The sequence below is a fragment of the Danio aesculapii genome, chromosome 16, assembly GCF_903798145.1.
Source record: "Danio aesculapii chromosome 16, fDanAes4.1, whole genome shotgun sequence".
NCBI lineage: Eukaryota > Metazoa > Chordata > Actinopteri > Cypriniformes > Danionidae > Danio > Danio aesculapii.
In genome coordinates, this window is record NC_079450.1 from 38,731,579 (window position 1) to 38,758,008 (window position 26,430).

Sequence of the window (26,430 nt, forward strand, 5' to 3'; positions counted from 1 at the left end):
ACTGCTACAGTGCTTTTGATCCCATTTGTCCACACTGTTGTCATAAATCGATATATATCGAGGGCAGACGTTTAAGAAATGAAATGCCAAGCACCTTTCTGGAAACCCTCTTTGTACCTGTCAGGATGTGTCCATGTGTGTTTATGCTGTGTAAATCTGCTAGTGGATTTGTAAGGATCGCGCCCGGGTAAGAGCGCCTCGTTTCATCCTCCTCTCACAGGGACGTTCACAGGGACGGGGGTGTCATGGCAGCGTGTTTGTGTTTCACCCTGTGAAAGTATTATCCGTTCCCGGGGGAGACGGTGTTTGATCAGGCCTCTGCTCTACCTCTGCCTGCATGAGGCTCTGCCCCCTCAGCTTGGGCCCAGATCTTTGCTACTCCGGCTCTTTGTTATTCACCGCAGGATCTCTGGTTCTCCACACATGCTACGGCACTCCTATTTCGGTCGTTTTGTCGGCCCACATTTCGACGTCGAGAAGAGTTAAGACGTCTGGCTGCCGCTGACACGGAGAACCCGGCGCATTTTGGAAGTGGGAGAGCGCAAATTCAGGAGGGAGAGGAGAAAGATCAGAGAAGAGAGACCCAACAGCACGTTCAAACACATTAAAGAGTATTATAAGGACATGACACTAAACACTGCGCGTCATTAGCATTTCTATCTCTCAAGCAGCGGCAAGAAAGCCACTCGGATCCCACACAGTCCTGGTTGTGCTACTTTGTGACACGCCATGCATATTTTATGAAGCTGTTCAGACATCCTTAATACAAGACGGTGTCACCTGTTGAGATGTGTGGCTGGATCTCTTTCCGTGGAGGATTCTGGGCTGACACTGTCTGTCAGATGCAGACACGAGCCGGCAAACTCAACAATCCCTTCTTGCTCCCTTCTCGTAGAAAAATGGATCTTGAGTTAACAGACTGCAAAAGGTGGATGTTTAAGAATGGTGAAAAGAGAGAGGGAGAGAGGGGAGAGACAAATGGACAGTCAAACTGACCCAAGCAGACAGATTGATGAACAGAGAATGAGACTGGGATCAGGTGAACTGGTGTGGCCAAATCGGCTTTTTCTAATTTCCAACGATCCGCCCTGGATGCGTTTGATTTCTGAGCCTTTTGTAGTGGCACAGCCTCAGTTACGGAGCGGTAAGAACTGGGGATAACTAGCCCAATGAGACCAGCGCTTGCAGGAATCCGCATGCTGACTGCTGCCATTTCCTGCTCTATTCCTTTCAATTAGACGCCTCAGCCCTGATCCGGTGCTAATATGCAAAGTCTTCTAGCTGCCAGCAGTTGGCTGATATCATACTCGTGTACATACACGGCGTATGAGAAGTATATTTATTCTTTGCCCGCCGCCGAGACTTTGGATGAGTTTTTAAGAGCTGAACATCTTTCGCTCGATCTGAATGGCTCTCAAGGGCTGCTTTGGTGCTGATAGCTGCCACTCTCTGCTGGTGTGCCGGGGAAAAGTCCTGCGGCTCAGTGCTGCAAACAAAGTTTGAGTTTTGGGACTGGGACAAGACAGTAATACAGTATGTGAAATGTGGGCTGCTTTTAAACTGCTGAGATGATGTTGTGTCCTGTAGGAATAGCTCTGAAGATAGAACGTTTTTGCTTCTTTTTTTACTCATCCCAAACCTGTATGTTATATTTTCACAAACAAATCTTCATTAAAAAAATAATAATAATCTCAGACTGTCAGGATTTGAAATGAAATAAAAGCACAGAGTTGATGCACATACGACCCTTTTGATATTTGGCGTTTGGCTCAGATATTTGATGTCGTGATAGTCTGGCATTTGTTTATGAGCTGCTCGAGGCTTACATTTCAGAGTGAAAGTCATATGGAATACATTTATGTCTTTTTCACATGACTTTTTGGCCATTTTGTTAAGTGGATTTTGTGGTTTATGAAAATAATAACAATGAATGGCATTAGGGTGAGTAAATAATGACAAAAAAATCCATTTTGGGGTAAAATCTCTCTGATGCTCTGTATCACAGCACTTCTGTTATAGCGGTCTAGTGTCTACTTATGATGAATTGCTTGGGTTGTAGCATTTCTCATTTGTGTTTTGCTTTGGATAAAAGGCTTCCAAATTAGTTTTGCATCAACTTTTTTGTGAATATGAAGTGCTTAGAGCTGCATTTTTTACAGTATAGGAGGTACAAAGTATACTCTTTTAAAAATGTGCAAAATTAATTCATTCATTTTCTTTTCGGCTTAGTTCCTTTATTAATCTGGGTTCGCCACAGCGGAATGCATCGCCAAGTTATCCAGCATATGCTATACGCAGCGCATGTCCTTTCAGTTGGAACCCATCACTAGGAAACGTCCATACAAACTCATTTACACACATACGCTATGGTAAATTTAGCTTCCACAATTTACCTATATCACGTCTTTACACTTATGGGGGAAACCGGAGCCCCTGGTGGAAACCCACGCAAACACGTGGAAAACTTCACACAGAAATGCCAACTGACCCAGCCGAAGCTGCAACCAGCAACCTTCTTGCTGTGAGGGGATCGCGCTACCCACTGCCCCACCGTGACGTCAATATGCAATATATATATATGTATGTATGTATGTATGTATGTATGTATGTATGTATGTATGTGTCTTGTGTGTGTGTGTGTATGTGAAGAGTTTGGTTGCAAAAACTGTAAAAAACGCATTTAAAACTGCATATTACATTATTATTGATAAAATAGTTCACTAAATAAAACTTAAGACAATTGAAATAATACTTAGTGACATAAAGCATGCTTTTATTTGACAACCTATTTTATTTATTTATTACTGTCAAACACTGTGTATTTGAATGTTGATACATACCGTTCTAGAGGTCCGAGTGTTCTTTATATGGATTAGGAGCTCAGTTAAACCATCAAAGCCCTATTTGACACATTTTACCCCTTCTATGTTTTTCTCAGACTCGTAACCTTTTCCTCTGTGGCCCGTCGCTTAGCTAAAAATCTGTCTTTTTTCTGTGAAAGGAAAAATCCACTCATTCCCAAGTGAGTAAAAAGGGCACAGGACTGTTTTCAGAAAGCCCTCAGCCATAAGCTCACAGAAGAACATGGAGGAGGTAGTCTTTCATTTTTCACTATCCTTCCACACTTTACAGGCTTAACCTGAGTAAGGAGAGCCATTCCTGCCTGTAATCCAGCCTCAGTCATTTCTGTAGAATAACCCAAACTGTTGAAAAGACCTTTTATTTCATGTATTATTGATTTAGGAACTGGATTCATAATGAGAAACTGTTATGTTTAAACATTTAAGTCGTTATAAGTAGGCCCACACGGAATCTGCGTGCGCAGATTTCTGCAGATTTTCCGCAGAATTCCACAGATTTATAGCCCATCATTAATTCTGTTTATTTACTTGAGTAAATGTGTGTAAATCTACATTTATTCAGTTTTTTAATTAATTACAGTAATATTATTGATTAATATGAACATATTCATCTGATTTTTGTTAAATGCAGTTTATAATGTAATATTTTTTAGTAGATCTATTAAATGAGAGACTTGCTTTGTTTACCAAATAAAGTTAATCTAACAGGATTTGCATTTTAAACATTAAATAAAAGTTAAAAATATATTATTTTTATTTCATATATTAAGGTTTTAGTTATGATACTCCCAAAATCATTTTGCAGAAATCTGCAGATTTTTAGCAAAATTCTCAGCAGAAATAGCAATAAACGTCTGCAGATTCCGTCTGGCCCTAGTTATAAGTACAGCTTATTAAAGTACCCATGAAATAAATAAAAGAAAAGCTTTTATTGTGTGTTATTACAGTATCAGTGTGTTATTATTAAAGGTCTTTTTCACATCTTGAAAGCTCTCATTTGGTTAAGTGGTCAAATGTATGTATATGTGTTTATATAATACGTGGAAAGCGTAAGGCCAAAAAAATAAACACTTTGTCTCATCGAAATTTTCAGTACGAACATTTAGGGATGGGTATCATCAAGGTTTTAATGGTATTACTACTTTTATCGATACCACTTATCGGTTCTGTACTTTAACGGTTGTCTTATCAATACTTTTTGTAGTGTTTTTTTTTTTTTTTAACGAAAAAACTAATTGAACAGAATTAACAAACCTTTATTTTATTATTACATTTTTAATGTTAAATAAAACTGAACCAATAATTGTAAAACAAATAATTTTGCATCCGCTGCATAAAAAACATGTGCTGGATAAGTTGGCAGTGCATTCCGCTGTGGCGACCCCGGATTAATAAAGGGACTAAGCTGAAAAGAAAATGAATGAATGAATGAATGAATGAGTCAACATAATCAATTTGTGTTGAGACAACATGAAAGAATTATGTGGAACCCAGCATTTTTTACAGTGTATGCATGATCTCATGAGTCAGCAGAGACTGCAAAACATGTCTGTTTCATTTGAATTGCGCTCTTAATGCTGGATTTGAATTCAAATAAATGATTAGACAGACTCAGCTTCGCTATTATAGTGGCTTTCATCAGTCACATTAGCCGAGCTGTGATGTAAACTATTACTATTATATATGCTATTGGCTATTTTTAAATGGGGAGGGTTTACACAAAATGTCCCACCCCATTTTCATGTTCACGTTGAAATTACATCAACCAAGGACATGTTCACATGTACACAGTTATTTTTGTGTTCCAAAAAATTTCTCCACATGCAAAAACGCACTGTGATGCTGTGATCAATGGCATGCCCAATCAACAGGTGGTGATGATAACCAAATGCTGAATTAGCTATTTAAGTGGGTGGGCCTGTCATGATAAAGAATTTTTGTTGTGCTATATGTTTACAGAACATCACAGAAATTGTTGCGATAAGTGATATTTTTGTCATTTTGAGATCATTATATGCCACTGATTATACAACACTAGATTAATGCAAATAGTCTTAAATGCTTTCAAAAAACTTTTCATCCTTAAGTTTATTTAGATTCAGTAATCTGATGTTAAAACAGTAAATGTCTTATTATACTGTATATCCTATTAAATGTCCTATTAAAAGGGCAGCACGGTGGCTCAGTGGTTAGCACTGTGGCATCACAGCAAGAAGGTCACTGGTTCGAGTCTCGGCTGGGCCAGTTGGCATTTCTGTGTAGAGTTTGCATGTTTTCCCCATGTTGGTGTGGATTTCCTCCGGCTGCTCCGGTTTCCCCCACAGTCCAAACAAATGCGCTATAGGTGAATTGAGTAAACTAAATTGGCCATAGTGTATGAGTGTATGTGTGTGTGAATGAAAGTGTTTATGAGTGTTTCCACAGTAATGTTTTGCAGATGGAAGAGCCTCCACTGTGTAAAACATATACTGGATAAGTTGGTGGATCATTTAGCTGTGGTGACCCCTGATTAATAAATGGACTAAGTCGAAGGAAAATTAATAAATGAAGGTCCCATTAAATGTCAAATTATAAACATTCACACCAGTGAGGTAGAATGTAAATGTCCCTGTAAAATGGCTTTACTGTTATTCGTGAATTTGTAAAGATATATTGAAACACCAAAAATGATTAAGGTCATGTCCAAGTATTGCACGATAATGGGATATATTGATTAATGTGACAGGCCTGAGTGAGTAAGTTGGCAGAGAATGCGAGACATGCTGCAAACATACAGAGTTCATCTTAATCACATGTACTGCACAAGTTCAGTAATTCAAGCAGAAAATTTTATCAGGTAAAAAAAACCCATAAAGCCTTGTTAAGCCTTATTCACACTACAAGTGACCCGCAGCAGCAAAGCGACAAGCAACCGTTCATTTCAATGGAGAGCAAGCGACTTCCGGTGACCTCCATCTATGCGAGCGACAGCGCCTGTTGGTGACCAGGTGACCGTGTCGAGTGGTGCGACAAAGTTGAGAATCCTTTAACTTTATGCAAATGAAGAGCGACTTTCTTGAGCGACAGCCAATAGAAGCACCGGTAGAGCTCACGTGATCATATCTCAGCTCGCTCAGAGGCCGGTTGTATTCGTGCTGTATATACCTAAACAGACCTGAGTTTGCAGCAGGTCACCACCCAGAGCGACAGGCAGCTACAAAGTCTCTGCTAGTCTGAATGAGGCATTAGATAAATCGGAAAAGAGAAAATGGCATGTACACTGAAGTCATGAGGCAAATACTGTGGTTTTAGGGACCACACAGCCACATTGAAACCGAAAATCTTAACACCTTTTCAGAAAGTTTCGGTGTCAGTCACCTGATATTGTGTTTTTGTGTGGACGAATAGGCAAACCATGTAGAAAAAACTGCAGTTTTGAAAATACCCTTATTTGTGTGGACGGGGCCGAGATTTGCATTTCACGATACTTCAGTGGACATTTACACTGATATCACATATTATTTATTGGCCACATCTCTACATCTCTGACCTTTGACAGTGTGCGTTCTGTGTGCTCTTAGGTAGGATGGTGGGAAAATGGTGTGTTGCGTCTGAGGTATCCTGCGTGGTCTCGCTATGGACCATTCCTGCAGCCGCCCGATGATGCCCAGCACCTGAGGGTCGTGACCCTGGAGGAGAGGCCCTTTGTTATCGTGGAGCTTGCAGACGCTGCCTCTGGAACCTGCATCAGGGATTCTGTGCCATGCAGACGGCCTCTCAATGCCAGGTAAGCACTGATCACACTGCAGCCTATATCATTTATCATGGCTGCTCTATATGAGGGGATAGACACATTCAGTGTATTGTTCTACTGAGTCCCAGGAAACCTGTGTTAAGTGGAAAATTGTTTATTGAAAGAAATGCAGCTGGAGTAATTCAATGAATTAGCACTTGCAGTCCGTCATTTTTAGTGGTTATTGATTTCATGCCAAAGTTCAGTAATTTTAATTTTATTTCATATTTTTTGTTCTACACTGTGCTAAATACAGTATATACAGTGTATGCATTTATCTATGTGTGTGTGTGTGTGTGTGTGCGTGTGTGCGTGTGTGTGTGTGTGTGTGTGTGTGTGTGTGTGTGTGTGTGTGTGTGTTATTATCATTATTGTTAATTATTATTAGTAGTAGTAGTAACCTAAGTAGTACTAAGTAGTAGTAGTAGTCGTTAAAAAATATATCTTTATTTTATCTTGCTTTAAATGATACGCCACTGGTCAAATGTCAAATCAGTAAGACTTTTAATGTTTTTTTTTGTCTCTTCTTTTTTGAAAAAGATCCAAGTATTTGATCCAAAATACAGCAAAAAACAGCAACATTTACAAATATATAACAGTTTTCTTAAAATTAATAAATAGTTTTCTATTTGAATATATTTTAAAATATAATAATTCCTGTGATTTCGAAGTTTTGATTTGATTTAAAGCATCATTACTCCAGTCGTACGATTCTTGAGAAACTAATCTAATATGCTGATTTGCTGTTCATGAAAGGTTTATTATTTATTTATTTATTTATTTATTTATTTATTTATTTATTTATTTATTTATTTATTTATTTATTTATTTATTTATTTATTTATTTATTTATTTATTTATTTGTTTATTTATTTAATTCTTTATTTATTTATTAACAGTTGAATTTTTTTCAGGAACCATTGATAAATAGAAACATGCAAAGGTCAGCATTTATTTGAATTTTTTTTTTTTTTTAAATATTATGCACCATACCAATCAAAAGCTCGGAGTCGGTAGCTTTTTTTTTCTTTTATTTAGCAATAATAATATATTATTTGATCAAAAATTATGACAAAGAGATTTATAATTTAAAAAAACTATATTTTAGATAGATGCTGTTCTTTTGAACTTTCTGTTTATCAAGGAAAGCTGACAAAATCAACATCATAAAGAATGTTTTGAACAATAAATCAGACCATCAGAAGGATTTCTGAAGTATCATGTCCCTGGAGTAATGATGTTCAAATGTAAGCTTTTAAATCACAGGAATGAAGTACAGTTTACACATTTTTAAATAAAAATGTTACTGTTTTATTTTTATTTAATTATTTATTTATTTTTATTTTTTATTTTTTGCTGAATTTTGGAACAAATAAATGTTTTCCTCATAAATGTACACACAGCACCCCATATTGACAGAAAAACACGGAATTGTTAATATTTTTTGCAGATTTATTAAAAAAGACAAACTGAAATATCATATGGTCCTAAATATTCAGACCCTTTTCTCAGTATTTAGTAGTGGCCCCCTTTTGATCTAATACAGCCATGAGTCTTTTTGGAAAAGATGCAACAAGTTTTTCACACCTGGATTTGGGGATCCTCTGCCATTCCTCCTTACAAATCCTTTCCAGTTCTGACAGGTTGGATGGAAAAAGTTGGTGGACAGCCATTTTTAAATCTCTCTAGAGAAGCTCAATTAGGTTTAAGTCAGGGCTCTGGCTGGGCCATTCAAGAACAGTCACAGAGTTGTTGTGAACTCACTCTTTTAGCCCAGTTTGAGGTCCCTGCAGCTAAAAAAACACCCCCACAACATGATGCTGCCTTCAACATGCTTCACTGTTGGGACTGTATTGGACAGGTGATGAGCAGTGCCTGGTTTTTTCCACACATACTGCTTAGAATTATGGTCAAAAAGTTCTATCTTGGTCTCATCAAACCAGATAATCTTATTTCAATTTGAGTCCTTCAGGTGTTTTGTTTAGCAAACTCCGTGAGGGCTTTCTTGTGTCCCGACTGGTAGAGGGCTGCAGTGATGGTTGACTTTCGTCAACTTTCTTCCATCTCCCGACTTCATCTCTGGAGCTCAGCGACAGTGATCTTTGGGTTCTTGTTTACCTTTCTCACAAAGACTCTTCTCCCCCGATAGCTCAGTTTGGCCAGACGGCCAACTCTAGGAAGGGTTCTCATCTTTAATGTCTTCCATTTAACGATTATGGAAACCACTGTGCTCTTAGGAACCTTAAGTGCAGCAGAATGTTTTTTGTAACCTTGGCCAGATCTGTGCCTTGCCACAATTCTGTCTCTGAGCTCTTCAGGCAGTTCCTTTGACCTCATGATTTTCATTTGTTCTGACATGCATTGTGAGCTGTAAGGTCTAATATAGACAGGTATGTGGCTTTCTTAATCAAGTTCAATCAGTATAATCAAACACAGCTGGACTCAAATGAAGGTGTAGAAACATTTCAAGGATGATCAAAAGAAATGGACTGATCCTGAGTTAAATATATGAGTGTCACAGCAATGGGCTCAATATTTAGGACCATGTGATATTTCAGTTTTTCTTTTTTAATAAATCTGCAAAAATGTCAACAATCCTGTGTTTTTCTGTCAATATGTGGTGCTGTGTGTATATTGAGGAAAAATGAACTTAATTATATCAAATGGCTGCAGTTTAACAGAGTGAAAAATTAAAGGGTTTAAATACATTTAGTCATTTAGCAGACGCTTTCCATACCCACTGTATAATTTAGTGTAACAAAACAAAAAAGAAGACAAGAAAAAAATGTATACACACAGTATATCCATTGTATTTCATCATATACTGTACAGAATCCTACAGTACCAGCATGTAACAAGGACACTATAAAATAAACCATTACTCAGTCTTGCCAATAAAGTAGATTGAATTTTACACTGGAGCTGTAAAACAGTTTTTTTTTCTTTTTCTTGTTTCAGAGAATTTAGTTCATTTGTCACATGCTTTCAATTTTGTCTTTATCTCTGTGTCTTTCACATTTTTTTCCCCAAGATATCACTAGGAAGTTCTAGAGGCTATACTCACCTATTTTAGCTTTGCAATCGATCACTGCGCTCTGGTTCTGACTGTGCCTTGTGGCGATCTCTGCTCATACTTAGCCATCATGTTGCTGTCAGTCTGCTTGAGCTCTAGCCATGTACATGCGTCTCTGTGGATCCGGCTTCACTGCCTCCACACCAGTTATATGGGCATCCCTGTTTCGCCTCATTATAGGCCTTTTTACTTATAGCACAAAAAATGGTCTTTTGATAACGCTATTTGTCATGTTTTCAGTATATAAACATGTCTACTGAAATGATGAAATAAATGTATAAACTTTTGATAAATTTATTCCATCCTTATTCAATAAAAATTAAAAATGACAAATTATTTGAAATTAGCATTAATATATTTTGAAATGTAATGTATTTATGTGATTAAAATAAAATTTTCAGCATCACCATTCTTAAAGGGATACTTTCTTCTCACAAAAGAGACATTTTGAAGAAGTTGTAAGCTGGCAACCATTGACTTCCATAGTATTTATTTATTTTTCTATTATGAAAGTCAATGGGTACCAGCTACCAGCATTCTTTAAAATATGTATATATATATATATATATATATATATATATATATATATATATATATATATATATATATATATATATATATATATATATATATATATATATATGTTTTAACTGAAAAAAAGAAACTCATAATTGTTTGAAACCACAAGAGGGTGAGATAATCTTCATTTTGAGGTGAACCGTTCATTTAAGTGGTTAGGGAGTTTGATTTGTAAAAAAAAAAAAAGTTCGAATCCTGGTCTTTACAGGAAATGAAATGGGGGAGTGAATGAAACCAGCTGAGGTGCCCTTGAATAAGGCACCTAATCCCTAACTGCTCCTCGGGTTATGGAAGTAATAGCTGCCACATGTGTGATGGGTCATGTGTGTGATGAGTCAAAAGCAGAGGACGAATTTTGAGTATGAGTAACCATACTTGATGATTCTCTCTTTATTTCAATAATAAATTACATTTATGAATATAGTCAGTGTTAGTAAACTGATAAAATGTAAAAATATTTATTATTTATTGTTACACCGCTATCTGGAATACTCTATTCTGATTTATCAGTCATGAGATTCCAAGGTATGTTATTCCAAGATAACAACCACTAAATAACACAGTCTCATCATGGAACTTCCAATCACCTTGACTTAACTTCTGAATCACCTTATATATATGTATATGTATTTTTTTTTCTCATTATTTTTTAACATATCTATAATTATGCGGTGGCACAGAGTTAAACCTCAGCAATGGGTGCGGCATGACATCACTTTGTTGCAGAAATGCTATTAGTTAAATGCCGACAAAGTAGAACACAAAAGCAGCTTGAAGTGGAAAGTGCGAGTATGTCTGCGGTCTGGAGGTAATAAAAAAAAGTTGTTGACGACCACATAGCCATTCATAACATTGCTATTGCCAACATTGTGAGATATGTAAACTTGACATTGCAAGAGGTGGAAAGAAAAAGGTTACATTTAACACAACAAACCTGATATATATAAAAACAAATATAGAGCGTCGATTTGAAATGCCTTCTTGCCACTATTTCACCGAGAAAGCTCTGCTAGCCCTTTATGAGAAGATTTCTGACAAACTACTTATAAGCTTATAAGATGTAGCCCATGTTTCGTTCAACACAAACATATGGTGTTCGTTCGTAGCTCCCATGTCTCTACTAAGCCTTACCGCACAATGGATTGAATCCTGGATCTGTTTCGTCACTCTTCTTTATTCTTTTTTTTATGTATTATGGAAGTATCGGATCAGGTTTCGGTATCGGTAGATACTCAAAATCAAATGACTCAGACTTGGGGGCCAAAAACCTGATAGGGACATCTCTAATGTATATGTCTGTCATGCCGCTGGTTTTGACAGTTTGACATCATCTTGTGAATGAATAATAATACTTAGATTAGTATATGCTCAATTTAGCTGGTTTCAATTCTGTTAGCTTTGCGTTTTTGATTGTTTGTCACCATCTTGTAACTGAATAATGTGCAGGTTAGTGTATGCTCCATCAGCTCCATTCAGCTGTATTCATTTTTGTCAGCTTTGCATTTAATGAAAGGCTCAAAACGACTCCGAAATTTGTGTTGTGTCTATTTATTTTATGTTTTGTGGCAAGAAGCCATGTAATAAGTGGGATGAAGTACATCCAGGATGGTTGTTTTTGCAGAATAAAGCCCTTCAGTCTTATTCAACAGTCCTCCGCTTTGTGTCGGGCTGTCGATAAGCCTGCCGGGATGTACAACCTCCTGGATGTACTTTATCCCTAACTTATTGATCATATAAATCCAGCCTTGGTGAGCAGAAGATACTTCTTTCAAACACATAAAAAACCATTTTGACTGGTAGTGAGTTGGGTTCCAAATGCATTAACCAGTTCATTTGATATAATATTCCGGTAAACGTGCTGGATTTGCGATATTTGATTTCTCTTTTTGCCTCTCTGACCACAGTGCTCTTCAGGAAGGGGTAGCCCCGGTGAAGCAGTGCTGCAAGGGTTTCTGCATCGACATCCTCAAGCGCCTGGCCAGAATTGTGGGCTTCACCTATGACCTCTACCTGGTGACCAACGGCAAGCACGGGAAGAAGATTGACGGGGTTTGGAACGGGATGGTGGGAGAGGTGAGGGAAGCATCTTTCTCCTACTTTAAAGCAGCTGAGCTTGTTGTATTTCCATCAGCGTCTCTCCTCCTTCATGCCCTGTCAGCGATACCAGAGAAGCCTTCACTCGCATATGGAAATACAGGCATTAGGTGGAGAGACGACTACAGATTAAAGCCGAGGCTGTGATTCCCTTTAGTATTAGCGCTCATGATGATCAAATAAGGGGATTATGGGATAGATGAGGTCATGGTGCAGTGCGGTATGGAAACAGTGTGCGTGTGTAACGTGTGGTTTTTGTATGTATGAGGAGGAATGCAAGCGAGCGCTAGTGAGAATGTCTTATTCAGGGTTTTTAGCTCTGGGGCAAGGGGGGGTTTCAAGCCAAACACCTTTAAATATAAGATACTTCTATTAGAAGGAAAATATGCTATTTTCATAGTTAGGAATTGCTCGCTTATTAAAAAACTATATACAGATTTACGTTTTATTCCTAACTGTTATATACAATGAAACGATTGATTGTCAGTAAAAATTACATAAAAATTTTACTGTAAGAGTTCTAATTGTTAACTAACGCCTGTTTCACACCGCAAGTGAGAGCAGAGCATGAGCAGCTTGTGCGCAGTGCATATGGAGAGCAGTAACAGTGCACAGGCGTTTGCCTTTAACACCAGCTGCGGTCAGCAGGACAGCAGCGTGTAGCGAATCGGCAGCTTTTGCACAGATCAATCTATCTCTGTCTATTCTATCTAGTTATCTATCTATCTATCTATCTAGTTACCTATCTATCTATCTAGTTACCTATCTATCTATCTATCTATCTATCTATCTATCTATCTATCTATCTATCTATCTATCTATCTATCTATCTATCTATCTATCTATCTATCTATCTATCTATCTATCTATCTATCTATCTATCTGTCTGTCTGTCTGTCTGTCTGTCTGTCTGTCTGTCTGTCTGTCTATCTACCTCTCTATCTCTCTCTCTCTCTCTCTCTCTCTGTATATATATATATATATATATACACTTTTTTCTTTACTTTTCATCTGCACTAAGGCCCATGGCAACTTCTTTCTATGCTGTTTCCTTAACCTCCAAGTCTTTATTTTACAAATTATATAGATCCTAAAGAACTGTTTGCTTCTCACGCTCTATGAGAAGTGTCATTCATGTATTTTAAGGTAATTCGGTCAGAAGACAATCTCCTGTGATATCATGTCATTTTGTTTTTGATTATCAGGATGATGTAGGCCTACAGTTATAATAATATTTATACAATATAGTTATAATGATATTTATACATGATCAAACTAGTGAGCAGCTTATTAAGCAAAACTACTGCTCAAATTGTTTTAAATTTGGTTTTGTAGTTCGGGTCCAAATAAATATTTGTTGCTGTTTTTAATCGTTTAAGTTCATTTGATTGAATATATAAAAATCTGTGGATATTATTGATGCATTTATTGGGTAAAATTGCTACTTTTTACTGTCATTCAATGTGTTTTGGTCATTATTAATGCTCTGTCACTTTAATTGAGCTTGAGCAGCGCGACAAAAATAGACTCAAAAATAAACTGTCACGGCAATGCTGCTTCAGCGACGCTCACGCCTCGCGCTGACGCGCTGCTGAGTATGAAGGATCTAATCTATTTACATGGATGCTGAAAAAAACACACGCTGCTCACACTCTGCTCACGCTTGCGGTGTGAAACAGGCTTAATGCTTTAAAATAATAAAAATTGTATGCTTTTATTAACAAAAATATAAAACTGCAAAATGTATTATTATTTTTGCAATTAAAAATAACATTTCTATTTTAAAATGTTTTTATTTATTAATAATCATAATGCATTTAATTTATAAAGAAAAACCCATAGCACAAAAGGCCGTTTACTTAGCTGTATGTTTTGGCTTCCAGTAGTTCAGTGTTCAGTGTCCCATTGTCCTTCATAAATAATTTTTTATGGTGCTGAAGAAATATGTTTTTTTTCTTTGTATTGAATTGTAAAGATCAATTTATACTTCTGGGGTTGAGTGCATGTAGTAGCTCCGGCATAGCGTATCATTCACCATACGCTGACACTGACACAGACACTGACATGCTCCTCTCAAAAAAAGTAATTATATGTTGCGGAAACAGAGTGCAAAATCTGTGAATAGCCAGCTTGGTATAGCTGTAACAAATGTGGGTGAGGCTGAGGTGTTTTGTGTTTATTTTTTGATTAAAGGCGTTGGATGTTTGCCAGTTTTCTCCTCTTTCTTGCCTTTACAGTATGTGTGTACATTTGGAGCATTGCATGCATTTCCGGCATAAACTCAAAAAAATGCCTCGAAATTTGAGTAGGATCTGGCTGCGGACTTCAAGACAGGGGCGTAACAACTTTAAGTTATTGAGAGCCACATGTCAAAAGTATGTTGTCGGCAAGACTGCGCTGTACCCATCACTTATTAAAATCTACACCTACTCCACACCTAAACCCAACCATCACAGTTACTTACGTCTACACCTACCACAAACCTAAATCCAACCATTACAGCTATTAATGTCTACACCTTCCCCAACCCTAAACCCAACTATCACAGTTATTAACATCTACACCTTTCTCATCCCTAAACTCGACTATCAGAGTTATTTGCATCTACACCAGGGGTGCCCAAACTCGGTCTTGGAGGGCCGGTGTCCTACAGATTTTAGCTCCAACTTGCCTCAACACACCTGCACGGATGTTTCTAGAAAGTCTAGTATGAGCTTGATTAGCTAGCCCAGCTGTGTCTGATTGGGAGTGGAACTAAAGGACACCGGCCCTCCAGGACCAAGTTTGGGCACCCCTGGTCTACACCTACCACAACCTTAAACCTAATCATCACAGTTACTAACATCTACCCTAAACAGTTACTCACCCTCAACCCTAAACCTAACCTTCACAGTTATTAACGTCTACACCTTTCCCAACCCTAAACCCAACCATCATAGTTATTAACGTCTACACCTACTTCACTATGCACGTACAGCTGTGAGTTACGGAGGCTTTCATACTTGACGTGCTCGCCATTGTGCTTTTATGAGCAGCCACAGGTAGCGATGCCAAGTAGGCTAACTGTCGCGACAAAATGGACGAAGACATCAGTGAGTGGAGTTGCTAAATGAATGAATATAATAATATATTAAATGAATAGGTTGTGGATAAATTTGGAGAAAACATGAAAACATTTGCTGAAAATGTTCTCTGGAAAGTATTTCCGCCATCTTGCCTACAACATCTCGTTGTGACATCTCGCATGGTCAATGGAATCTTGATAACTGCAAGTTACACCTCTACTACAAGTTATACACTTGAGAAATTTGACACAGTGGATCATGACCCTACTGCATGCTAGTGTTTTGGCAGCGTTATTGCAGAGCAGCAAAGACAGAACGCAGAAGTATTGTTATAACAATGTAAATAAAAAAAAATTAAAATACCCTCACAATTTATTTAATTTGTCCATGGATGTATTTAGTAGCAATGCATCAACTTTTGAATTGTAGTGTATGAAAAATATAGAACTTAAATGTTTTTAGGATATTTATTATCTACGTAGCTTTTAAATGACAGCATTTTAGAATGTTGGTTATACTATATTGTTCCATTTTTGGGAAAATTGTCTTGGACACACATGACATGTCCAGGCAACACATTTCAATACAATAAATAATACATATCAAATAGCACATATAATATTAATAATATTATATTATATTATATTATATTATATTATATTATATTATATTATATTATATTATATTATATTATGTTATATTATATTATATTATATTATATTATATTATATTATATTATATTATATAAAAAAAATTCAATTCTCTGTTAAATAATATAAACAGCAGTAGACACAAAATTAATTTTGTATTGATTCGATTTGCACATTAAGATGGTAACATGTTAATTCTCATTTTAAACATGTCTGTCAATGGAAATGATTTTCTTAGCTTGTATTAAAATGGTACATCATACAACTCTTAAATAGGTTGTTTCACTTCCCAATATGGCTGTATAATATATCGTTTCAGAACCAATATCGCAATGTGCGAATCTACATTACATGCGCAGATTTTTAAGGCCTGTGACTGTAAGATTTCAGCGAGTTTCAACCATTTGACCACAAGAAATTCTACAAATATTAGCTTTTATAAAGATTTAATTATTTATACAACAAAGACTTTTTAAGTGGATCAAAAAAGATTTTCAAAATTGTCCTAAGACAAGAATGGCTGTTGAACAGTTTTAGGGCAATGTTTTTGATCTACTTCAAATGCTGACTACTGTATGCAATGTTCTTTTACATCTTTTATTATTTAATTTCTGTACCTCAATACTGTTAGACTCTCCAGAACACCATAAAGCACTGTTTATTTGAATCTGTGTCCTGTTGTATTCATTTATGCTTGTAATATGTTTATTACATTTTTTATATATAGATGCACTCCCTATCAATGTAAAATTTTGAATTCTGAAATGAATGAAATTGTATTCAAATCGCAATATACATCACAGAAAAACTAAATATTGCAATGTTAGGTTTTTTTTTTTTTCAATATTGTGCAGCCCGTTTTGAAAAAAAGTCACCAGCTTTGATTGAACGGTCCGATTTCAATACCATGATCAGACTCTCAAAAACACTGCTAGAACAGAAATAAACACCTCTGATTTACCAATGTCCCTTTAAGGCAAGTCATTTCACTCGGCGGCCTTCTTTGATATGCCTCTCAGGCATGCAAGTTCAAGCTCCTGTCTCTTTGAATGGGGAGACATAAAAATATTCTAAACTGTTGGGCAAGTTTACGATTAAATTTCATAAATGGAATCACCAGGCTGTTTCTTAAGGTTGAGATTATCATCCTCTAAGGACAATAAAACTTACATATTACACAATATCATCTAAATAATGCCGCAGCCCATCGCCCTGGTGTTTTCCAACTTAATCCAGATAGCAAATCTTCTCCTAAAATGAAAACCTCTTTGTTTACAAGTTTGTGCAGTTTCCGACATGTGATTTGGGTTTGAATGGCACTGGTGGAAATCAGACGAGACAGACATTACCTTGCATTAGTTTCTTACAGATTACAAAACAAAACAACATTTATTTCTGAGTTTGTTTTGTTTGTTTAAATGTAGATATTTTAAGCTTTGTGTAGATAGATTTTTCATGTCTGTGAAGCAAGTATCCGCTGAGATTCCAGCATGTTTGCTGACCTGAGAGGTTGCTTAATAACAGAGCTGCCGAAACTGTCGTAAAAACATGTGTCTGCACCAAGCCCCACCTCCAGAGAATCACGATTGATGATTGGCTCTGATGATTGGCTTTGGATTTATTCTAAATGTCATTAACCAATGCAAAAAATATAGCCTCAAGATTTTGCATGTTGAAATGTCAACCCTTGTGTCCTGTTGGGGATGTTTTCGTTCACTCTGGGGTGATTTTTAGTTTTCATTTGGCCACTACTTTCTCTGTGTTTCAGCAAATGGAATGATTTTTGGTGACAAACTTTCTTTTGACACAGAGTTTGGGATTTGGGTCCAAGAAAAGTGCATTATAAATAAAATGTATTATTATTATTATTCTTAAAATGCTTCAATGCTTCAAGGGATTTTCACTGGCGTCGAGCAGAAGAGTATGCAAAATCACAGATGACGCTACGCAAATTTAAGTTTCTGACTCCCGCTTGTAGCACAGAAGAAGACAGAAAGTTTACACATGTGTTGTTAAAGTTACTGGTGATTCGAACAAGCATGCATGGTTCAAGCAGCAGCTCCAGCTCTAGCCATGAAGAAATGATTATTGTTCACCAGTGCAATAAGCAGCTCCAGATTCATATCACCTCTGGGCATCTTCTTCAATGTGCTCTTGCATTGACAGTTTTGCGCTTGAACGCCTCCGAGTGCTGTTTACTATAACTTCAGCAGCTCCGTGCACGTGAACTAAAGTGGCAATCTGATTGGTGGAGAAGGTTTTGACGTGGCTCGTCAAAAAAAAAAAAAAACAAGCATGAGGCATTTTACGCCTGCATTTGTGTGCACGATCTCATTGCCGCCCTTTATTTAGTCACTAGGTGTTAAACATCGATGGCAAACGCAAGCAAACAGCGTCCCGGTGTGAATGGGCCCTTACCTTTCAAAATAAACTGTGATGTACAGCAATGGATGCGTGTGTCTTATTATGATGATATTCACCCCATCTAATAAGCACTTTATGTGCATTTAGCAAATGCATTTTTATAAGCTTCCCATTGAAAAACAACTAGCTGCAATGGCTGCTTGAGGGTTGTAGCTTTAGACTGATGTATAGTTTGTCAAGATTACTCGTGTTCTTTTTGATGTAATCTATTCATAAAAACTGACATGTGGAAAAACAGCACCCCAATGCATCCATGTCCTGACGCTGGCTAAGAGGCTAGCACTTATCGTGGTAGTGTGGAACACTGCAGCATCACGCATGGTAACATTCATTCACTCGCACATTCTCAGTGGCCACAACTGTAGTAAACATAGTAAGGGTATTTATGCACACACACACTATAATCTGCTTTTTTTAATCCATAGAACTCCATATAAAAGCCAGAAACGTTTTTTAATCTAAAGAGTTAATGCCGCCAACTGATGATCAACAGTAAAAATTTAAAGTTTCACCTCTTCCCAATAGGAAAAAACACCAGCATTCAAGAATGCCTGACTATATGCTGTCATGGATTTGCAATCAAAAAATGTGATTATAATGGAAGTCAATGGCCACAAACATAATGGCAGGCTAGTGAATTTGAACAGTACACAAGGGTTAACTAATGAAAGTTATTATAAAAATGCTTGCTGAAGAAATGAGGGCTTTTTTGCAGTTCTGTTGTTGTTTTAATGGTGATCTTTGCTGGTAAGGCTGCTTTCTCTCCAGGACTGCAGAGGTTAAACCCCTCTGCTCTTTGTAAAGAGTCTGAAGGTGTAATTCCAGCACAGTGCGTGATGTAACACAGAAGTCACTTGTTGGCCTGTTTGATGACTGAATTCCCACCCGTATCTGCCGGCCTCCAGGACTACTGCAACACTGCGAACCCTTTTAACACAGTGCCGAGGGACTCGACTAATGGGTCACACGCAACACACACAGAGGTATCCAAGACAGAGGCCTGAAGCCAGCCAAAAATGACTGGCGAACGCGTGCGAGCTGCGAATGACAGGCAGGAGCTGGTTGTTTTGAGAGCGAGACCCCGCTGTGGCGCTCACACCCTGGAGTGACGCCTGTTCCAGACAGTTGCTAGGGAATGGAAACAGCTCTTTTCACTGTCTCATTTCCATTCTTCTGCTCTTAATATTTCTTACGGTGTCTTACGAGCTTTTTTCCCTCTCTGCACTCCTCCGTTTTCATATCCCGTTTTCCGTGACCGCGTCTTTTTCTCTCGCTCTCTCGTTCTGCATATTCTGGTGCTCAGCCAATCAGCTGTCAGCGCGGCCCCTGTAGGCACAGCGCTGAGGGTTATTTTCTGTGTGTGTGTGTGTGTGCGCGTGCAGCTTTGATCTTCTATCTAAGACAGGTCCATATTTCCCCTGTGCGCCGCACCGGCCTGCAGCAGGACCAAGACTGCAGCTGGATCACGAGGAAGAAACTTCCTCCATAATCTTTCCACATTGACTGCAGAACAACAGAAGCACTAATTATTTTCCACTTGCATCCAGACAGAGCTAATGCTACCTATACCCAACCACCAGGGGGCAACCTTGCTCACAAAGATGATATGTGCAAGAGATTTTTTTTTTTTTGACTTCCTACGATTATAAATTTATTATAGAAATAGCCACATTCAATTCTGTTCCTTTAAAGAAAAGCTCTGCCACCCCTTCTTTCAGTCAAGTTTAAAATAGTTTTCTATTGACAGTGTAGTATTCTTCACCCCAGGCACCTTGGCTTTAGGCATCTGCAATGCCTAGCAATTTTTTGTAGAAGCACTCTGAGTAACATCAGACCAAAGATCTTAGAAAGCTTGCACTGTAATCCTTGATTAGACTGATAAGATGGATTGATTGGAGGTTGCCTTGCAACATCAAATAAACAATACAGTGTTTTTTTCTAACTAAAAATGTTCAGGGTGATGCACCTCAAGTTTTCACACCAGAAAAATGTGCTCTGTGTGATTTGGGCCGAGTTTAATATGAAGTGCTCCATTATGGTGAAGTGGCTTCTATACACGCAATATCAGAAGGAGTGAAGCATGATCTCTTAGTGATTTGGTTGTTCTTAAAGGGTTAATTCTCCCAAAATTTAACATTCTGTTATTAATGACCTTCGTTCATCTTCGTTCAGAACACAAATTAAGTTATTTTAGATGATATCCGAGAGCTCTCTCATCATACCTGCCAACACTCCCGTTTGTCCCGGGAGTCTCCCATATTTCAGACCGATCTCCCGCCCATCTCCTATATTGTTCTGTCTACCGGAAAACTCCTGGAATTTCAACCCCCCCCCCACCTGCACCTCAGATTTTTGGTATAGTCCGGCTAGCTTTTTGGTTCAGTCCCCATGCGCACCGAACCCAACGCGCAACCATGTTCATACCCGCTCCCCGCTCTTCCATTGTCTATTTGTTTGTAGTCCCTTTCACACATTGATACCAGTAAATATCCGGAAAATGTCCAGAACGACTTTAAAACTAGTAAAAACTGACATCATTAACCAGAGATTACGTCTAAAAGACTGCGCTTGTATTTGTAAACATAGAAGGGCTTGGGCTTTTGTGATGGTTTCACTTTTATTTAGTTTTAGCTTTCATGGATCTGCTTTGTCTCAGAGACATCCAAAGGCAGAAGCGCAGCTAAATGTTTACACTTTTTACTACATTAGAAATTCTCTGGATGGATAAGTATTGTTAACAACTTCCATGAAAAAATATGGAGGAACACTTTCGCATGTAGAGATGTACATCATATGAGTGTGTGCTGGCACTCACCAGAGCACTTCTTCACATGCACACACGTCAAGCAACTGAAGCATAGCTTGAAGGTAAACAAACAGCAGCTTAGCATACTATAAGCATTTTATCGATCACTTTTTACACAGTTGGCATTAAGAAGCAACAGAGAAACGTTATCTGACTAACATCCAGCAGCTACATGTGTCTGGAGAAATATTCGAAAGCTTTTATTTTCATAAACTGCGTGGATGTGAATGCGTCTGAATCTTCTGTTTGGTCAGAGTAGACGTCTCACGTCAGTGTGTTCTAAGCGTGAACCTGCTCTTTCCGTCGATTTTCCTTCTGCACTCAGATAGCGAGCATTCCAGCAAATTTCTGGTAATGTTACAACTTCTCTTTTTTTTACCGTAATTTTCAGAAAGGGCCTGTTCACACATGATATCTTTTCAGAAAATTGCCGGTAATTTTCCGGAAAGGTCTGTATGTGTGAAAGGGGCTTATATCTTATCATATGCTTCAGTTCTTAAGGGTGCGCACTTACCATGCGGAACTATGACGTATTGCTGTTGTAGTCAGGAGTGCACCCTAATCTGATATAGAAAACATAGGTGAACAAAGTTGTTGTTTTTTGCCCACAGAATACATGATTACAGAACCACTGAAGTTATAGTATATATATGCTTTGACTTTTTTTTCTGGACTTTACATCTAAGAAATGTCTTAACTTGTGTTCCGATGAACAAAAAGCTCTCTAGGGTTTTTGGGTGAGCTAACCCTTTAAATGGTCAAATACACAGGATATCTGTCTTACTGTGATAATTTTATATGAAATGAACAAAAACGTATAGGAAAAGAAGATTTGTCAGATCTGTTCATAGATCTGCATATTCAGTCTGTTATTTAGTGCTAAAATTGTAATGTTAATCAAACAACAGACAAGATAATAGCAAAATAAAGATAGAGATTTATTCACTGCTCTTCGCCGAACTAATGTGACTTAAAGAATTCATGTATGCTTAATTGATTCTCTTAAAAAAGATGCATTTGTGACTACTTGATTCCTTCTCTGAATGTTAGCCTATTATTTTTGTCATTTCCTATTTTCTCTTGTATTTATCCTGTTATTTATAACATTATTTGATTGTATTACTAACTGTTACTCGCTGTTGTTTGATGACAGTGAAAATCCTCTAAATGAACCAATTAAGGGGCCATTCACACAGAACGCACCCTTGCATCTAAAAACATGAGATGCAGCGCTCAGGAATGGTTTTATAAAAAGCGTCTCCTCGCCTGTTGCATTCAAGTGTAACAGTTGTCATGCCAACTTGCTACTAGAAACAAGCTTATAACTAGGGTGCAAATTACAGTGGGATTTGGGGGAGATTGACCCTCCTAATTAACGCCTGATCCTCCCTAAAGGACGTGAAAACAAGATGAATGGGGGGTCAGCTCTTTAATAGCGAGAAATAGTTTTCTCTGATCTGTATTTTAAATAACACTGTTAATAATTGAATCAATAGATAATATAAATATACATTTGACTATTAGAGTCGATAAAAACATTTTAATAAAGCATTATATTGGTAGTATACACTTAAGTGAGCAAAAGGGGCGGGCTTAAGCCAGTTGGCAAGGGATTGCGCAATCTGACGAGAGGCACAGGTCTCTGCCTCACCTCGCTTCCTACACTGTTATTGAACAGGAGATACGCAAAATACAGCAATTTCAGATCAGTGGACAAATATTTATTTCATCATCAGTATACATCTCATGATGGCAGGTGAGGATGATGACAGACGACAGGTGAGATGACACTGCCTCACCTGCCTCCCCAGAACGCACGTCTCTGGTGGTAATGAGATATAAGTAATGCACGTTACGTAATAATGTGACTTTTCCAAAGTAATAAAACGCATTACTTAAAAAAATAAGTACAATTATTTGAGGTAAAAAATGTAACACTTGTTACATTTTACATTGCTTAATTAGCTTCAAAAAACATATTGCAGGATAAAAATGAGTCAGGTTGAATCACACCCTCAATGATAGAGCGTGCTGTGAGGGAACAGTCGGCTCTCACCCATCATCATCGTCAGGTCTCTTTTTTTCACAGCAGATGAGTCAGCGTACTGTTCTAGTAACTGAATAACTCAGCATATTGGTTTATTTAGAGTAAGAGGGAGACTCCAGTATGTTAGTACTTACTGAAAATGTAAACCGTTTCACGACAACTCGACCGGTTTACTTAGAAGATCCGGTTAAACCAAACGATTCATTCACGAATTGCCTGTCATCACTACAGACAGTCGCAAACAGAAACAATGGCAGGCTGGAGACTTACAGTTTTGCAATGGATTCTTCTTATTTTGAACTCATCGAAGAAAATAAGTGGATTGTTGTTAAGTGTAGATTATGTGTAAGTAAAACTCTTGACAACTGCAAGATCGATCGAACATCGAAAAACAAAACTGGATGCGAAGCACTATACCAGCACCCCACCTTCAGCTAAACAACAAATGATTGACATAAGTTCTCCAGGTAAAACAATTAATTCGACTAAACTAAAAAAAGGTTTCTGGTTTTATTGTTGAGGAAATGCAGCCACTGTCTAACGTTACTGTGGAAGCGACTACGTTTTGTATTATAGTAAGTTTTTTTTTCTCTTTTGAGAAATGATTTACACATTTGTTAAGGCCATGTGAAGCAGTTTATTTAATGTAATAAGCTCAAAGATTTATTTTGATTTGTTTTTTATCATCTTACTGTTCATTTTGTCATTAAACATTTTAAAGGTTTAAAATCTGTTTTACCTTAATAAATTATTTCATGTTAGTACTTTTAGGCTTTATTGCAGTCTTTATCTCAATGGACAGTGAATTTGCTTAGCTAATAACACAAATTCAAAACTAGCAAAAACATTACTTTACATGCTTTCATTAATCTGTATATACAGCATGTATAGCTCTGCGCCCAGAAAGTTCTCAAAATATCATTTTATCCTACATTTTTTAAAGGAAAATGAATGTGTAGGTAATATTGGTGGTTGTTAAATGCAGAGCTTCTTAATCAAAAAGGTGAAAAAACACCTGCAAGTTCTGAAAGTGATAAAACCTCAGCCAGGTAATTAAAAGTAATGCAAAAAAACCTCAAAAGTAATATATCGCATTCATTCATTTTCTGCTGCTTTTCCGGGGCTGGGTTGCAGCAGAAGTCTTAGGAGCGAACCCCAGACTTCGCTCTCCCCAGACACTACCTCCAGCTCCTCGGGGGGGATTCCGAGGCATTCCCAGGTCAGCCGAGAGACATAGTCCCTCCAGTGTGTCCTGGGTCTTCCCCGAGGCCTCCTCCCGGTGGGACATGCTTTGAACACCTCCCTAGGTAGGCGTCTAGGAGGCATCCAAAGCAGATGCCCGAGCCACCTCAGCTGACTTCTCTCTATGTGGAGGAGCAGCAGCTCTACTCTGAGCTCCTCCCGAGTGACAGAGCTCCTCACCCTATCCATAAGAGTGTGCCCTGCCACCCTTTGAAGGAAACTCATTTCGGTTGCTTGTATCCGAAATCTTGTCCTTTCGGTCATGACCCAAAGCTCATGACCATAGGTGAGAGTAGGAACATATATTGATTGGTAAATCAAGAGCTTTGCCTTTCAGCTCAGCTCCTTCTTCACCACAACGGATCGTTACATCCACCGCATTACTGCTGCCGCTGCACTAATCCGCCTGTCAATCTCACGTTCCATCCTTCCCTCACTCATGAACAAAACGCAGAGATACTTAAACTCCTCCACCTGGGGTAAGGACTTTCCTCCAACCTGGAGATAGCAAACCACCTTTTTTCAGTGGAGCACCATGGGCTCGGACTTGGAGGTGCTGATTCTCATCCCAGCCGCGTCACACTCAGCAGCAAACCGCCCCACTGCGTGCTGAAGGTTCATGTTCGATGAAGCCAACAGAACAACATCGTCTGCGAATAACAGAGATGAAATCCTGTGATCGCCGAACCGGACCCGGTTATATCGCATTACCTTCCATAAAAAGTAACACAATTTTAATGCACTACTTAAAAAGTAACTTTCCTCAGCACTGTTAATTTCATTGACTGGAGGAAGGGGTCAGTTGACCAATGTATAATTCACACTCAGCTTACAGTCCTTGTCACACCTCCGACTTCTGATTGGTCCACTGCTTTAGAACTGACATTGATGAGTGGCACTTTGTGTAAAATTATCCCAATTTTTTTTTTAATTGATAGAGCGACTTAAAAACAATGGAAAAGTAGCACATTGGAATGAAAAGAGGCGTTCTATGTGAATGGCCCCTAAGGATTTTTGGTTCATTTCACGTTTTTTGATTATCGCACTGACAGGGACCCTCTCTGAAATTTTGGTTTAGGGTCTTTAGAGAGGTCTAGGACCTGCTCTGCATCCAGAAGAGCTCTGGAAATGATGCTAGATAAACAATCCCTTCTCTCTCACACACACATTGATACGCACAAGCAGGTGCGCGTCTTTTTGGGAATCAATGCAGCATTCAAGCTGTCAGGGGAGATTTGGGAAAGCTTGTAACCTGCATGACTTTAGGCAGTGACTCAACTCTGCACCGTCGCCATAAATCCCGTTCCCCTGCATCACGAGCTTTTTTCACACCATTCAGGAATATAAAACAGAATGCAAAGTGAGAGAAGAGCCCTGCACTGGAAAGTGAAGATGTTAATGTTTTCCCGCCTTTTTGGTATTCCCGAACACGCTTTCTCTCTGTATGGGGTGTACTGTCTCGAGATGGATAACCTGCCTCCTGTAGCGTCTGTGTGTGCTGGCTTCTTACTACACTATCTGCCCGACCAATTTATGGATACTGGAATGCAGCCAGTACGTGGATTGAATATTAATTAGAGACGGAGCTTCTCTGAATTTGCAGATAGACCACCTGTTACACGCCACATATGGCTCTTGTGTTCAGGCAAAATGCTGATTTCTTGCTGAGGACTCACCTCTGTTGTGGATCACCAGTGCTTTCAAAGGTTTGGAATGGTACATATTTTTAAATCATTTAATGGTTGGTGCACATGTCTTCCATCATTTTAACCTAACCTGTTAGTCATATCTTGATAAGATATGATAAGTCATATCTT

The 26,430-nt window shown here is 38.1% G+C and overlaps 1 protein-coding gene across 1 annotated transcript in view; it reads left to right on the forward strand.

Moving 5' to 3' along the window:
• The window catches only part of LOC130243116 (uncharacterized), a 126,075-nt gene that overhangs the window by 51,967 nt on the left and 47,678 nt on the right, over positions 1 to 26,430 (forward strand). The window contains 2 exon segments of the mRNA XM_056475174.1: positions 6,422 to 6,627; positions 12,190 to 12,358. Of these exon segments, the coding sequence (XP_056331149.1) occupies positions 6,422 to 6,627; positions 12,190 to 12,358 (375 nt within the window).